The sequence below is a fragment of the Lethenteron reissneri genome, chromosome 64, assembly GCF_015708825.2.
Source record: "Lethenteron reissneri isolate LAM-NWPU_2019-01 chromosome 64, ASM1570882v1, whole genome shotgun sequence".
Classification (NCBI taxonomy): Eukaryota; Metazoa; Chordata; class Hyperoartia; order Petromyzontiformes; family Petromyzontidae; genus Lethenteron; species Lethenteron reissneri.
In genome coordinates this window covers 4,559,804-4,575,374 of record NC_083842.1, presented here as the reverse complement: position 1 = coordinate 4,575,374, position 15,571 = coordinate 4,559,804, and the positions used below count along the sequence as shown (strand labels likewise).

The 15,571-nt window shown below is 54.9% G+C and overlaps 1 protein-coding gene across 1 annotated transcript in view; it reads left to right on the top strand.

Annotated features, from left to right (window-relative positions):
• The first annotated feature begins 215 nt into the window (after window positions 1–215).
• Window positions 216–15,571, top strand: part of MTREX (Mtr4 exosome RNA helicase) — a 98,199-nt gene continuing 82,843 nt past the window's right edge. Inside the window, exons 1-14 of the mRNA XM_061577354.1 lie at window positions 216–392; window positions 2,105–2,242; window positions 4,939–5,005; window positions 6,328–6,390; window positions 7,271–7,383; window positions 8,868–9,042; window positions 9,257–9,347; window positions 9,633–9,757; window positions 10,058–10,156; window positions 11,268–11,370; window positions 11,622–11,753; window positions 12,867–12,946; window positions 13,121–13,231; window positions 14,559–14,660. Coding sequence (XP_061433338.1) covers window positions 262–392; window positions 2,105–2,242; window positions 4,939–5,005; window positions 6,328–6,390; window positions 7,271–7,383; window positions 8,868–9,042; window positions 9,257–9,347; window positions 9,633–9,757; window positions 10,058–10,156; window positions 11,268–11,370; window positions 11,622–11,753; window positions 12,867–12,946; window positions 13,121–13,231; window positions 14,559–14,660 — 1,530 coding nt within the window. The 5' untranslated portion in view covers window positions 216–261. The remainder of the gene's footprint in view (window positions 393–2,104; window positions 2,243–4,938; window positions 5,006–6,327; window positions 6,391–7,270; window positions 7,384–8,867; window positions 9,043–9,256; window positions 9,348–9,632; window positions 9,758–10,057; window positions 10,157–11,267; window positions 11,371–11,621; window positions 11,754–12,866; window positions 12,947–13,120; window positions 13,232–14,558; window positions 14,661–15,571) is intronic.

Genomic DNA, 15,571 nt, shown 5'->3' with positions numbered 1-15,571 from the left:
ATTTTCATTTGCACTATTGCTGTTGGGCAGTGTGTCAAAGCACAAGACGATGACGTCACAAGAAATGTCGTTGGGGTATCAGATATCGCGATAATCGAAGTATCGCGATACTTCCACCGTAAATCGCGATAATCGTATCGCGATATACGGTGGGAGAGGGAGGCGGAGGAAAGACGGAGCACGTGACCGCGCGCCGACCAATAGGAGAGCAGGTGCGCCGGGCCGCCCGCTCCGAGACCCGCTGCGTGGGCCCTGGTCGCGATGGCCGACTTCGCTGATGATCTCTTCGCCGTCTTCGAGGCGGCGGAGTCCCCGCAGCGGCTCCCGGGAGCCGCAGGAGGAGCCACAGCAGGAGGAGGAGGCAGAGGAGGAGGCGGCGGCGGCCGAGCAGAGTTGAGTGGCGACTGCAGCTTCTCTCACTCACACGCGGGCACGCGTACAGTAATAACCGTGTGTACAGTGCGTACACGTGACCACGTGGGTGGGTAACGTCGCTCGCACTGCGCTTGCCACGCATGGTCGGCGGCGTGCACCTAGCCTGGCACGGAGAGGGGGGGTAAACCCGCTCGCGCCGGTTCAAGTGTGCACCTAGCCTGGTACCGGCGGCGTGGTGACGATCCGGCCTCGCGTGAGCCCACGTTCACCGGATTATAAGACGCAAACAATTTGCTTGAAACTACAGGGGGGCTGTGGGGGGGGGGGTCTTACAGTCCGAAATGATGACGGCAATGGATGTGATCCTTCGTGTTCCTCATCATCATCACGGTGGCTAGGAGATGTTAACTACCTCGCCAGGTGTACAGGAGGTCGTGGGTTCGATCCCGACCTTGACGCCTGCTGTATATTTGGAGTTTGCATCTCTCATCATCACGATGGCTAGGAGATGTTAACTACCTCGCCAGGTGTACAGGAGGTCGTGGGTTCGATCCCGACCCTGACGCCTGCTGTATATTTGGAGTTTGCATCTCTCATCATCATCATCACGGTGGCTAGGAGATGTTGACTACCTCGCCAGGTGTACAGGAGGTCGTGGGTTCGATCCCGACCCTGAACGCCTGCTGTATATTTGGAGTTTGTGTCTCTCTCATCATTATCACGGTGGCTATGAGATGTTAACTACCTCGCCCGGTATACAGGAGGTGGTGGGTTCGATCCTGACCCTGACGCCTGCTGCTGCTGTATATTTGGAGTTTGCGTCTCTCATCTCTCCCCGTGGTCGCGTGGATTTTTTTCCTCCACATTTAGAATCAACATCGCGCGTTTTAGAGTATATTTGGCTGCTATAAATGTCCACATGACGATAAGCCGCTTCGCTGAGGAATCATTTGTGGCCAGGTCGCTTCTGAAAAAGAGCTATGTAGCTCGGTGTGCCTTACCTGGTAAAGTAAGAAGTTTGGTTTTTAGTTGAGTTGTTGCTCGCCCGAGATGGAAGTTACTGCAAGCGGGTATCAACCAGACCTTTGTCCAGTATTAATTACACAGCAGGCGTCACGGTCGGGATCGAACCCACGACCTCCTGTATACCAGGCGAGGTAGTTAACATCTCCTAGCCACCGTGATGATGATGATGATGAGAGAGACGCAGACTCCAAATATGCAGCAGGTCTTTACGGTCTGGATCGAACCCACGACCTCCTCTATACCAGGCGAGGTAGTTAACATCGCCTCGCCACCGTGATGATACGGGAGAGAGAGACGCAGACTCCAAATTTCCAGCAGGTCTTCACGGTCTGGATCGAACCCACGACCTCCTGTATACCAGGCGAGGTAGTTAACATCTCCTCGCCACCGTGATGATGATGATGAGAGCGACACAAACTCTAAATATACAGCAGGCCTTCAGGGTCTGGATTGAACCCACGACCTCCTGTATACCAGGCGAGGTAGTTAACATCTCCTCGCCACCGTGATGATGATGATGAGAGAGACGCAAACTCTAAATATACAGCAGGCCTTTAGGGTCTGGATTGAACCCACGACCTCCTGTATACCAGGCGAGGTAGTTCTAACATCTCCTCGCCACCATGGCGTCCAGCCTCGGGGGGTTTGGCCTCCAGATGGATCGGCGATCACCAACCTTGGCCCGCGTTTTCTCCCCTGCCAGGAGGAATGTCCGCGGCTCGAAAGCCGGGACGAGCGGCAGAGGGGAGCGAGGCAAGCGAGAGGTTGAGGAGGCCGAGCCGACGGCGGTGGTGGACAATGCCCCGCTCAGCAAGAAGATCAAGCTCTCGGAGGATTCCAAGTGAGCGCACCGTGGGGCCTGGTGGGCCCCACCCTGAGGGTCTCGGGTGGAGAGATTTGATTAACGTTGCGGGGAAGGATTGATGTGGATGGATGGATTGGAATGATTCTGATTCTGAATGCGTGTGGTGTTGTGAAGGTGAACTGTGCGAGTCCATGGGTCTCTGTGTGACGAGTCTTTGAGTTTATGTGTGAGTCTATGGGTCTCTGTGTATGTACTGTATGTTGAACTTCTTTCGCACCGCCGTACGTAGCTGACCGTGCTCATCGGAGGTGCGGGGGAAGGACAAGAAACTGAACGCAGCAAAAAGCAGTTTTAAATAAATTAGTTTTCAACCCATCCCTCTATCCACCATCGAAAAGATAGATGGTGGATAGAGGGATGGGACGGATGGATTGGATGGATGGGAGGGGGGGTGGGAGGGGAGGGAGGGAGGGATTCCACGTGAATTATAGCAGAATCAGAATAAATTTCGATTTAAAAATAATAGCTTACAACGTTTCGATTGCAACACAAGCAATCGTTGTCAGGAGTACAACGTATATCAAAGGTAAATAAATTAATTAACTTTTAACTCAACTTTTTATTTTGCCAGGGCAGGCCCACTGAGCTATTTAACACACTTTTATTTAACTCACTCTGTCTGTTGTCATATCCTCAAATCTTGTCACTACATTTTTAGCCACTTCCCAATGTCGTATCGACTGCAAACTTGGTATACTTATGTCATACTGATGACAATACTGGAAGGATCTGTGGGCCATGGAAGCGAGGCGGTTGAGCTTTTCCATCAGAGCAACATATGACGTCCTTCCAACACCAGTTAATCTTCACCAATAGTATGGTGAAGATCCGGACTGTGCACTCTGTTCCATGCCAGCCAACCTCAGGCACATTCTCACAGGGTGTAAAACAAGCCTCACCCAAGGACGCTACACTTGGCGTCACAACCAAGTCCTTAAAAACCTTGCGTCCGCCCTGGAGGACAAGCGAGCTGCCACCAACTCCCTACCACCACCCCCAGCAGCATCACACCCCTTACGGACGACCTTTGTCCGCGAATGGACTAAACCACCGAAGAGCGGCTCTACACCATTAGAGCGAGACCAGCTGCGCTTGGCCCGCGACTGGAAAATGCTAGCTGACATTGGCCGGCAACTTGTGTTTCCTCCGGAGATCACAACCACCACCCTAAGACCTGACATGGTGCTCTGGTCCCGTTCTCTCAAGAAGGTCTTCATCATTGAGCTCACAGTACCCTGGGAGGACTCAGTAGATGAGGCTTATGAGCGAAAACATCTGCGCTATGCCGATCTAGCTGCCGAAGTACGGCATCATGGCTGGAACACAGAAGTCCGACCAGTGGAGGTAGGCTGCAGAGGTTTTGTGGCAACATCTACAACCAGACTGCTTAGAGACCTGGGAATTAAGGGCCAGAGCCAGCGTTCGGCAATCAGAGCTGTATCGGAGGCGGCAGAAGGCAGCAGTCAGTGGCTCTGGATGAAGAGGAATAACCCCAGCTGGGCCCCAAAGTGAGAGGGCCAGGAGGTATGCAGTCAACAATGCTTGACTCTGGGAGGAGGATGCCCTTGCCATGCATAGTCCCATGGGATGTTGGCTATCAACAACAAGGCAACTCCTATGACTAATTGGGAATGGGACGCAAGCGTAGGATTGATCACCCTGTCGCTGGCCGCCTTTGGGGAGGGTGTATAGTATAAAAGGCCGAAACACCCTAGGAACCAAAGGTTCACTACTGACGATGTGCTCCCCAAATTTCACCAGGCTCACTGTTCATGAACTCTTGGAAGTGCTTGCACAAAGGATAGTAACATCTCATCCTGTGTTCTTGGAATCTATCATTAAAAATACAAATTATATATTTATAAACAATCTTTTTTATGGGTCTAATTGTCCACGCTCAACTAACGTTGGCTGTAAATCACCACGGTCCCTTACGTTATGGCAAGCTTCGAGGCCACTTCCTGGAGTCGTGGAGTTCTGCCATTACTAGTACGGTACATTTCATTAAAGCGTGTTTAAAAAAAGTATTTTTAAATATTCATTATTTTTATTCGGGAGTAACTTGGCCACTAATGATAGCTCAACGAAGTGCCTTGTCATCACGTGGAAATAGTCAAATAATCTAGATGGATGGGTGGGTGGATTGTGCTTGAGATGGCGAGCCGTTTGGGGAGAGAAGATATATTCTGTCGCATGTTGCAGAGGTTTGAATCCACTGGCCACTTGTATTATTACCGCGGCTGGCGTCGTGTTAACCGTAATATTGCTACGTGCCAACTTGTTTCACTCAATGTACGTGTCGTGGACTTGTTTAGCACCGTACGTAGCATGGCTGGCGACTCAAAGTGGACGTTAAAGATCCCTTGACGTCACGTGCAAGAGTAACGCCAACGTGTGCCATGCCTTGACGTCTCCTTGTCTTGCTAACTTTATCTGTCTCCACGTCTCCCGTCTTTCTGTATTTTCACACACCCCCCTTGGTGTTCCGAGTCACTGCGTCCGTGTGTCTGTGTCTCCTCGCCTCTCTTAAATTATCTTGGCTTCTCTGCATTGCTCGGCTTGTTTTTGCTATTGTCATCTTGGCCACCCGGGTCGGTCGCTCTCGCCAATCGAGGCTCTTTCCCCCGGTCCCTCGAGGCACACGCGTGACCTTTGAACCCCCTGTGCCGCAGCATGTCGGACCTCATGCCGAAGGTGAAGACGGTGCAAGTGGAGACGCTGGAGGGCTGCTTGCACGAGGTGCGTAGATCGTGCGGGCCGATGCCTGGGTGCTTGGGCCGGCATTGTGGTTGCGCAGGCCAATCGTTTCGCTTCGTACGTTCGTCTCTGCAGTTGCTTGCGATTGCCTTCGAAATGGATTCGATTTCGAACGCAATCGCAACTGCAGTTCCGATGACGTGGACGACTCGGAACGGAATCGGAAGAAAAACTGATGACGTAAACGTACGTCGGCGGAGCCGGGAAAGGGTGAATTGGTCACGCTCGATGACCTCGTGATGTTCCACTGGCTGGTTTCATTGGTGACACTTAAAGCCTGTTTGCCGACATGATGTTCAAGTCTGTTGTAATTTTGTCCCGTAGAAGCAGTTTGTTTCTGGCATGATGCGTTACTATTTTTGCTAACTCTGCGATAAATACATTTTGATCATCCAGGTTCTCCTTAATCTGAAACAAACTCCCTCTCACACGGTCGTAATGAAACGCTCATTCACGGAATTGACCAAACGTCCCAGTAATTGACCACGGAGTTTGGGCCAATTGTTTTGGCACCGGTTCTGGCTGCCTTTCCCACGTGTCTGGAGTGTGTCCCGCGCTTCTGAATCCCCATCCCTGCGAGAGTGAACGGTGACCGTGATCAACCGATTCGTTTATGAAAATAAACGAGTGGCGAATCGCAGCGATCACAAACACAAGTGTCTCGGTGCTCAAGCCACCACGTGATGGTCCCTCGTCACCACTGGCAGTCCGGAGCCAGTGGCGGAAATTCCACGTTCCCATGGCGGAGGTTCATCTGTCCACAGGGATGGCTTCACGCGGTAGTCGTAGTAGTCAATGCATTCCAAACAAAAACAGACTCATTCTAGATTTGAAGTTTCCGTGACTGCAAGAATCCATATTCTTTGGTTCTTTCGGTAAAGTCACATAGGTGAAAAAAGAGAAGAAAAAGAAATAAATTCAATCACGACGTTTCGATTGCAACACAAGCAATCATCATCAGGTGTGACAACCACAGCAAGAAAAAAATAGCTGTGGAAACGTCGTGGTTTAATTTATTAATTTTATTTTTTCACCTACGTGACTTTACCGAAAGAACCAAAAAGAGACTCGCAGAGCGAGACCGAGTAGCTCGTAGAGTAGTACACACACAATGTTGTCCCCACGCCCAACCGCGTGGCCGCGCAGCATCGCGAAGTTTGGCTCGAAGTAGATTAGCTCCGTTCGCGCACAATTGCACAAACCGCAAAGCGAGGGGAGCCTCGTGAACGCCGGATTCCGTCGGCGGATTTGACGGAGGGCGTGCGACGAACTTGAAACGCAACTCTTTCCGCTGCCCGACGCAGGTCGCCCTTCCGGCCAGCGAGGAGTACACGCCCCTGAAGCCCCGCGTGGGTCCTCCTGCCAAGGTGAGCCCTCGCCCCCACCCCCACCTGCGGTAGCCTCGTGGTTAGCCGCACTAAAAAATTATATTTTCTTTTTTCCATGTAAGACCCACTGAGCTATGTAGTTTTTTTTGCGGAAGCGACCTGGCCTGCAAATGATAGCTCAACGAAAGTGGCTTCTCATCGTCACGTGGAAATTCATAGCAGGAGCCAAATAATCTAAACGTCAGGGAGAGAGAATCGCACGCAAACTCCACTTAATAACGCAGCAGGCGTCAGTGTTGGGATCGAACCCACAGCCTCCGGTATACCAGGCGAGGTCGTTAACATCTCCTAGCCACCGTGGCGCTCTACAAGCGTTGCTCCGAGCTACTTCCCCCCGGTGGCCCCGAGTGAGATTTGCCCGACCAACGTCAGCGGCGATTATTATCGGAAGCCGTACCGGACCTCTCCTCTAGGACAACTCGGCCTTTTAAAATTGGGGGGGGGGGCCCGGTGTAAATCGGCTCTGGAGAGACAAAGGTGGCCGGGCGTGGTGGGTCAGCCAACATCGACCGACACAGATACCGCACCTGCCGTGCTCGCCCCCACCAGGGCGTGACATATTACGAAGTGCTGCTGCTGCTGCTGCGGCTGCACTAATGACATAAACGCTCGATACGTTCGTACAAATCAATGTAATAGACGACGTTTCGGGCGATGGCCCTTCTTCATGACGCCTTCTTCGCGGTGGTGCCGGCCACCTGTTTGCGCGCCGTGCCGGCCCTAACCGGTGCTCGCCGTAGAGGATGGACGGGGTGGGGGGGGGGATACAACAAACACCCTCGTCACTTGCGCTTGTTACCATCTCACCCCCCACTTTTGCCCCCCCCCCCCGACCTCACCCCCCTTCCCCCGCGTGCAGGAGTATCCCTTCGTGTTGGACCCGTTCCAGCGCGAGGCCATCGCGTGTCTCGACAACGGACACTCGGTGCTCGTGTCGGCGCACACGTCGGCCGGCAAGACCGTGTGTGCCGAGTACGTCTCCCCACCCCCCCCTCGGCACACGCCCCACGCAGATCGGCTCGGTCGAGCACGCCAATCCAATTGCCTCCCGGGTCCTCTGGTTTTTTCTTTTCTTTTCTTTCTCCCCCCCTCCGCGTTTTAGAATCGACCTGCGTTCGTAGAGTATTTGGCTGCTACTCTTTGGTTCTTTCGGTAAAGTCACGTATAAAGAGAAAATAATAAATTAAATACTTGCATACGACGTTTCGATTGCAACACAAGCAATCGTCATCAGGTATAAATTAAATAGAATCACAAATCTAGTATACTTAGAAATGTAATGTAGAAGGGAAATAATAAAAATAAAACATAATTATTATTTTATTATTTCCCTTCTACGTGACTTTACCGAAAGAACCAAAAAGATAAATCCCTGCAGTCACGAAAGCTTGAAATCGAAATTTAAATGTAATGTAATACAACAGAGAGTCGGATAACATAACAGTCATAACCCTACCTGGTTGATTACGTTCTTCCTGAGAATGCATTCTAGATTTGTGTTTCTATTTCATTTATACCTGATGATGATTGCTTGTGTTGCAATCGAAACGGCGTATGCTAGTATTTAATTTATTATTTTCTCTTTATACGTCACTTTACCGAAAGAACCAAAGAGTAATTCCTGCAGTCACAAAAGCTCCAAATTAAGTATTTGGCTGCTGCTTCAGTTTTCCACGTTATGACGGTTAGCCCCACTTCCTTGGGTATACAGGAGGTCGTGGGTTCGATCCCCTGACGCCTGCTGTATATTTTGAGTTTGCGGTGTCTCTCTCTCTCCACGTGGTCGCGTGGATTTCTCTCCGGGACCTCCGGTTTTCCCCTCCACATTTAGAATCAACGTCGCCATGCGTTTAGAGCATTGCTGCTATAAATTTCCACGTGATAAGCCAACTTCGTTGAGTTATCATTTTCCATAGCCAGGCCGCTTCTGAATAATGAGCTGTACAGTTCAGTGGGCCTTACCTAGTTTTGTAAATTACAAAAGTAAATTCGACACGTTGGTCAGCAAGCACCTCCTCTGTGTGTGTGGATCTCGACGCACAACGACGAGTGTGTCGGCAAACGGCGAGTCCTCGTTTAAAGCGGCAGATGCATTCCTGAAAAGATGGCAGGACAAATAACTGTGGGTACGCCCCCAGCGTTACCGTATCATTCCGCGCTTCGCCGCGCGGCTCAAGAAAGTAACAGAATCGGAATGTTTCTACTGGAGGAATCCGATGAGCTGTGAAGCTCTTTATTTTCCCCCCACACTCGAAGCCGGGGCACGGGCGATCGGAACGTTACGACGACAACAAACGATACAAAAACAACGCGAGGAGAGCATTCCGCGTCGAGCGGAAAGCGTTCCCGGGTGGCAGGAACACCGCCACGCTCTCGGCAAGGACTTGCCATAAAGTAGAAATGTCTAACAAGCGCCGTCCTCCTACACCCCCCCGCCCCGCCGCTCCCCGGCGCAGGTACGCGATTGCGCTGGCGCTGCGCGAGAAGCAGCGCGTGATCTTCACGAGCCCCATCAAGGCGCTGAGCAACCAGAAGTACCGTGAGATGTCCGAGGAGTTCCGTGACGTGGGCCTCATGACCGGTGACGTCACCATCAACCCCACGGCCTCCTGCCTCATCATGACCACCGAGGTGAGCCCGGCACCCAAATCCTTCCACCAGCTCTCTGGCCTCGTCATAAGCGGCCACGGGCGACGCTAGTGGCTGGACATAAGCTTACCCGGCTGAGCCTAGCTCTAACACTAACTCTTGCAACGAGCAGTAACGCTTGAACTACCTCTAACCCCGAGCCCGACGTTATCTCGCTCCGCTCCACCTCCCCGTGTCCCCCGCCGTCTCTCCGCAGATTCTGCGAAGCATGCTCTACAGGGGGTCGGAGGTCATGCGAGAGGTGGCCTGGGTCATCTTTGACGAAATCCACTACATGAGAGACGCAGGTACGGCCGGTGACCCGTGAGTCCGGAGGTCGCTCGCTTGTGTCTGTGTTGACCCAGAGGCCACGAGCGTGCGGCCTCATGAGCCTAGGAGCTGTGCCGCAGATAGGACTTGCCCCAGCAGCCTGTGCGTAGGCCGCATGGGGGAATCGTTGTGCTGTGTACACGGGGTGTGGCGTTGACCACCCGCCCGCTCGCGAAGGCCAACACGGTACGCAGGAGCTCGCTGACGGCCCTTGCCCCAACAGTGTGCTTGAGGTTCTGTGGGGGATCTTTGTGCGGGTGTAGAGCGCGGCGTGGTGTGGGAGGAGACGATCATCCTGCTGCCGAACAATGTGCACTACGTGTTCCTGTCCGCCACCATCCCCAACGCTCGCCAGTTCGCCGAGTGGATCTGTCATCTCCACGTCCAGGTGAGTGACACTCACCTGGCTGACCTCTCCTCTCCGCTCCCCCCTCCTCCTCCTCGCCCTCCTCTGCTGCTCCCCACGCACACACACACACGTGCTCCCACATGCACAATCACACACGCACAACAGCAGCCACCATTCATCACTAGGTCGGCGTTACATCACCGTCTCTCTGTCCTCCTCCACCACCACGTGCTTCCACCTCCACGTGTGTCTCTCCTCCCCGTGTGTGTTTCTCTCACTCTCCTCATCCTCCTGCTCCCCGTGTCTCTCTCCTCCTCCTCCCCCCGCTCCCCCATGCAGCCGTGCCACGTGGTCTACACGGACTACCGCCCCACCCCGCTGCAGCACTACATCTTCCCGGCGGGCGGGGACGGCCTCCACCTCGTCTTGGACGAGAACGTGAGCGAGCGCTGTAAACTCCGGCCACGGCCACGCGTGACGGCGGCGACGACGCCGCTGGACTGCGTGGGCGGCTCGGTGGTGATGGGGTGGCACCGGATCCGGATTTGCGGGGATTTTCGGGTCCCTGATTGGGGCGGGGAGTTCCCGGAGAAAGGTTCACGCGAGCAAGGCGGTGGGGGCGGGGGGAGGCTAACGCTTTTCCGTAGAGATGGAAATCAATGGATGTAATTGGCCTTCATCGGAATAAATGTATTTATAACTGCAGGAGGAATCCAATGAGCTGTCAAGATCTTTTATATAAGATATATCACAGATGTCCAGTCGGAGCACGGGGTAAGAACGTTACGACAACAAACGGTTACAAAACCACGATAGCAGTGCTAAGTACAAGAAAGTTAAACAAATCACCCAGACCCAGACAAACACAACTAAACCATCCCCATCCTGCCAGGCAAAGCCCACTGAGTTATTAGCATATTTTTCAGAAGCGACCTCGCCACAAATGATAGCTCACCGAGGTGGCCCATCATTTATCCAGGCCGTGTTGGTTTTTCCGGGACGGATCGTAAATATCTTGGGTCTGAACTGAAATGAATCCTTGCTCCAAGCTACACGGAATCTGATCCTGGATCCAGACTGCTTGCCAGTCCGCTCCTGGACGGGGGGCCGTCCATCCCACGCCGATGGCGAACGTTGTACGGATTGGACAAAGTGGATTGGTTAAAGCGGAGAGCAAAAGGCGCGGGAGCACGGGAGTACAGTACAACGACACGCCCCCGCAGCCTTGTTAACGGCCGTAACTCGTGATGGGTGCCCATTCGCGCACGATCCAGACTCAGCCCTGCTCCACTTCCGAGCCCCGACGATGTGTGCTGCATTGTGGGAGATTTCGACGTAGGCCTCAACGCCTGAGTTAAGATTCGGTCCGTGTCGTCCTCTGGCTCCCCCCGCCCCCCCCCCCCCGCTCCCACCCCACCCCCACCCCCCCCGCCGTAGGGATGTAGAATTTCCACCGGCGGCGGGGCTGTCGTGCGAGTGACGATTCACTCTCACCCCGACTTGTGTCTTTGTGCCTGCCGCCTCTCCCCCCCCACCCACCGTCCCCAAGGGCGAATTCCGCGAGGACAACTTCAGCTCGGCCATGCAGGTTCTGCGGGACATGGGGGACCTGGCCAAGGGCGACCAGAAGGGGCGGAAGGGGGGCACCAAGGGTGAGTCCGCTTGCGTACGGGAAGGGGGGGGGGCGGTGGCGTAGCGCTTCGCGAGCCGCGCTACGAACCCGGCGGACCGAGTTCGATTTCGCGGCCGCCTGAGTGCGGAAACGTCGTTTTTATTTTCTGAAACGTCGCGGTTTCGTCGCATTCCGTGCTTCCGCCGCAAGCAACGACGCCACCACGCGCCGTCGTCATCCCCCCCCCCCCGTCGTTCCTCCCCCGCCCCCCCCCCCCCACACCGAGAGCAGGCCCCTGCAACGTGTTCAAGATCGTCAAGATGATCATGGAGAGGAACTTCCAGCCGGTCATCATCTTCAGCTTCAGCAAGAAAGATTGCGAGGCCTACGCCATGCAGATGACCAAGCTGGACTTCAACACAGGTGCGGCCGCGTTTAAATCCACACACAGGCACAGGCAAAGATCCCCCGCGTAGCCTTAAGAGACTGTTGGGGCAAGTGCTGCTTTGAGCGAGTTGCTCCTATGAAGGCCGGAACGGCACGCGAGGGGGGTGGGTGGCAAGCCTTTGTCTCCCCAGTGCCGATGTTTTTGACACACCGCACCGGGTATTCAATTGAGGCCGAGTCGACCTAGGGGAGGCCCAGAACCGGTTCAAATGATCGTCACTGGGTGTTGGCCGTGAGCGAGAATTGAACTCGTGTCGCCGGGTTTGAAACGCAGCTTGCTAACCGCTACGCTACCGCTCTCCCCGCACACGCACACACGGCGTTATTGACTGAACGAGAACACGTTCCTTCGGAGTGGGCAGGTAGGAACTTGGTTGGACGGCGCATTCGTGCGATCCGTGTCACGCGGCACAAGCTGCGTGGGGCGGCGCGTCACGTGGTGCTGAGCCCGCCCGAAGCGTTCTATGAAATACAAATCGAGGGCGTGGCTATGCACGACAGACAGACAAATAATCCCTGGTGGGCAGTGTGGAACTGTTCCTACCTGTATTAATGGTCGGCTGTGCTTGTGCCGCCACTGCCAACGCAGCAGCAGCAGTAGTAGCAGCAGCAGCACCGCCAGGTGCTTTGTAACAAGGATCTCGGGGCTTCGTGCCTTTTTGTTCCGTGCCACGGGGACGTGGGGTAGAATCGAGGTGGAGAGAAAGGGGACGGCAGAGAGGGAAGAGAGAAGCGACGGAGTGGGGGAAGTGAGATGGAAAAGTGCGGAGAAGGAACGGAGAGACCGGGAGCGCAGCTGTCAAGGAGAGTTGAGACTGCGGACGTAGAGACCCGCACGAGGGCCTCGCCGCCGCCGCTGCTGCTGCACGGGGCGGCGTCTGTCCTCACAGTGGGCGGGGGAAGGAGAGGGGGTGGCCACACACAGACAGACAGAATGTCACGTGGTTCACGGGGGCAGCCCGAGCCGATTGGGATCCGTAGACGGACGTGGCTGCGGGTCGTCTCGCCGTGTTTCTCGCCGTTGCTTGTGAAACCGCCGCTCAGCCGTTGCTCACCGCCAACATCCTCCCCCCACCGTGTCGGGTGCAGACGATGAGAAGAAGCTGGTGGATGAGGTGTTCACCAACGCCATCGACTGCTTGTCCGACGAGGACAAGAAACTGCCGCAGGTGAGAGACAGAGAGGGAGCGAGGGAGTTCCGTGGGTTTCACTTCCTCAAACTTTTTTATTGGCACGCTTGCTGCGAGTACAGGCCACGAGCAGCACTCTGATTACCACTGTTGGCTACGTACGGTGCGAAAGAAGTTCTACATCCGTACAAACATCCGTGCGCCCCGTCGCAGGTGGAGCACGTGCTGCCCCTGCTCAGGAGAGGCATCGGCATCCACCACGGGGGCCTGCTGCCCATCCTCAAGGAGACCATCGAGATCCTCTTCTCGGAGGGCCTCATCAAGGTGAGACGAGGCCGCGGCGAGCTCACGGTGAATTTGTTGAACCTGAGTGAGAGCTCCAAGGGACCGGGATGTAGGAGTCTGCATGTACGTGTGTACGTGCATGTTTGAGCTCGTTTCACACCGTACGTAGCCAACCGTGCTGATCGGAGGTGCGAGGCTCATTCGCAAGTGTTGGGTGGGTGAATGGGTGAGTGAGTGGTGTGGGTGGGTGGGTGAGTGCATGAATGGGTGAATGGGTGAGTGAGTGAGTGGGTGGTTGGGTGAGTGGATGAGTGGGTGGGTGGGTGAGTGCGTGGGTGGGTGAGTGAGTGGGTGAGTGAGTGAGTGGGTGGTTGGGTGAGTGGATGAGTGGGTGGGTGGGTGAGTGCGTGGGTGGGTGAGTGAGTGCGTGAATGGGTGGGTGGGTGGGTAAGTGAGTGGGTGAGTGAGTGGGTGGATGAGTGGGTGGGTGGGTGGGTGAGTGGGTGGGTGGGTGAGTGAGTGGGTGAGTGAGTGAGTGGGTGGTTGGGTGAGTGGGTGGGTGGGTGAGTGGGTGGGTGGGTGGGTGGGTGGGTGGGTGGGTGGGTGGGTGAGTGAGTGGGTGAGTGAGTGAGTGGGTGAGTGAGTGAGTGAGTGGGTGGGTGAGTGAGTGAGTGGATGAATGGGTGAGTGGGTGGGTGAGTGGATGAGTGGATGAATGGGTGGGTGGGTGGATAGGTGGGTGGGTGAGTGAGTGGATGAGTGGAGGAATGGGTGGGTGGGTGAGTGCATGAATGGGTGGGTGGATAAGTGGATGAATGGGTGGGCAAGATGGTGGGTGAGTGGGTGAATGATTGAGTTAGAAGTTGTGATTGAGCGAGTGAGTTCAAGTTTATTTTATTTAACCTGCAGGTGGGAACTCTAGAGCCCAGGATGTTGGAGTCTCATTCGCAGGAGTTGACCTCTGGCTCACTGAAAATCAAAAGAAAGCGATGCAATGAAGCAAACCGCAATTGGAACAAAAATTAATAACAAAAAACGCGGTCACAATAACAAACAAATCCCCTGGCCACCCACCCCCTCGTGTGAGCCGTGGCGGTCTTCATAGGTGCCCCAACAGACTGTTAAAGCTTTCTCTTTCCGTGCGTGTGTGTGCGTGCGTGTATGTGTGTGCGTGCGTGCATGCGTGTGTGTGTGCGTGTGTGCGTGCGTGCATGCGTGTGTGTGTGTGTGTGCGTGCGTGCGCGTGTGTGTGTGCGTGCGTGCGGCGCGTGTGTGTGTGCGTGTGTGTGTGTGTGTGCGTACGTGCATGCGTGTGTGTGCGTGTGTGTGTGTGTGTGCGTGCGTGCGTGTGCGTGTGTGCGTGCAGGCGCTGTTTGCCACGGAGACGTTCGCCATGGGCATCAACATGCCGGCGCGCACCGTGCTCTTCACCAACGCGCGCAAGTTCGACGGCAAGGACTTCCGCTGGGTAGGTCGGGCTGTGGCGGTGGGTGCCACATTGGCGAGATGTGAACGACCTCGCCTGGTCGCGTGGATTTTTCTCCGGGCCCCCTCCGCTTTCCCCCCCCCACATTTAGAATCGACATCGCCACGCGTTTTAGAGCAATGTACATTTACACGCGATAAGCCACTTAGTTGATTTCTCATTTGTGTTGGGTGGGTCGCTTCTGAAAAAAAAGAGCCTCTATACAGCTCAGTGGGCCTCAACCTGGTAAAATAAAAAATAGTTTTAAGTTTGTGGTCGTTGTGCTGTCTAGCGGGGAGAGTAGGACGGCCTCCACCACCACCGCAATCGCCGCAGCTCCCTACACCGCACCTCTGCGCTCTGGAATTCGTCTCAATTTTAAAACGGCGGTGGCGTGGGGGGGGGGGGCGGTGGCGGCGAGGGAGACGACCTCGCGAGAGAGGTCGGAGCGTGCGGCCGTGGAAGGGGAACTGCGAGGCCGCCGCGGGTGAAGGATATTTTCCGCGCGGACTGTTTGCGTTTGATTAACACCTTTCGGAGGGAGGGAGAGAGAGTGGTGGGTGGGGGGGGGTTTAGAGCGTTAGTTCCTCACTTGTTTAACAAGATAATATTTTCACGTTGTGCCGGGGGGGGTTACGGCCGCCGAGATCTCGGTCACGCGACCCACAATGATGATGAATCGGTGCTTCTCGTGTTGGCGGTCCGCGGATTGTTCGCGAGCGAAACCCCCGCGCGGCAACGGCGGCGTCGCGAGTTGACAATTGTCGGGAGAGAGAAAGGCCCTCGCTGCCCGATGCTAACCGTGTCCAGCTGAATGGCCGTTTAGTCGTCTTGCCTTATCGACGGTTAGTTTAAAACAAAAAATGAAGGCGTGCGTGGGGCAATTGCCCCCTACCCTCCCCCCACCTATCCCC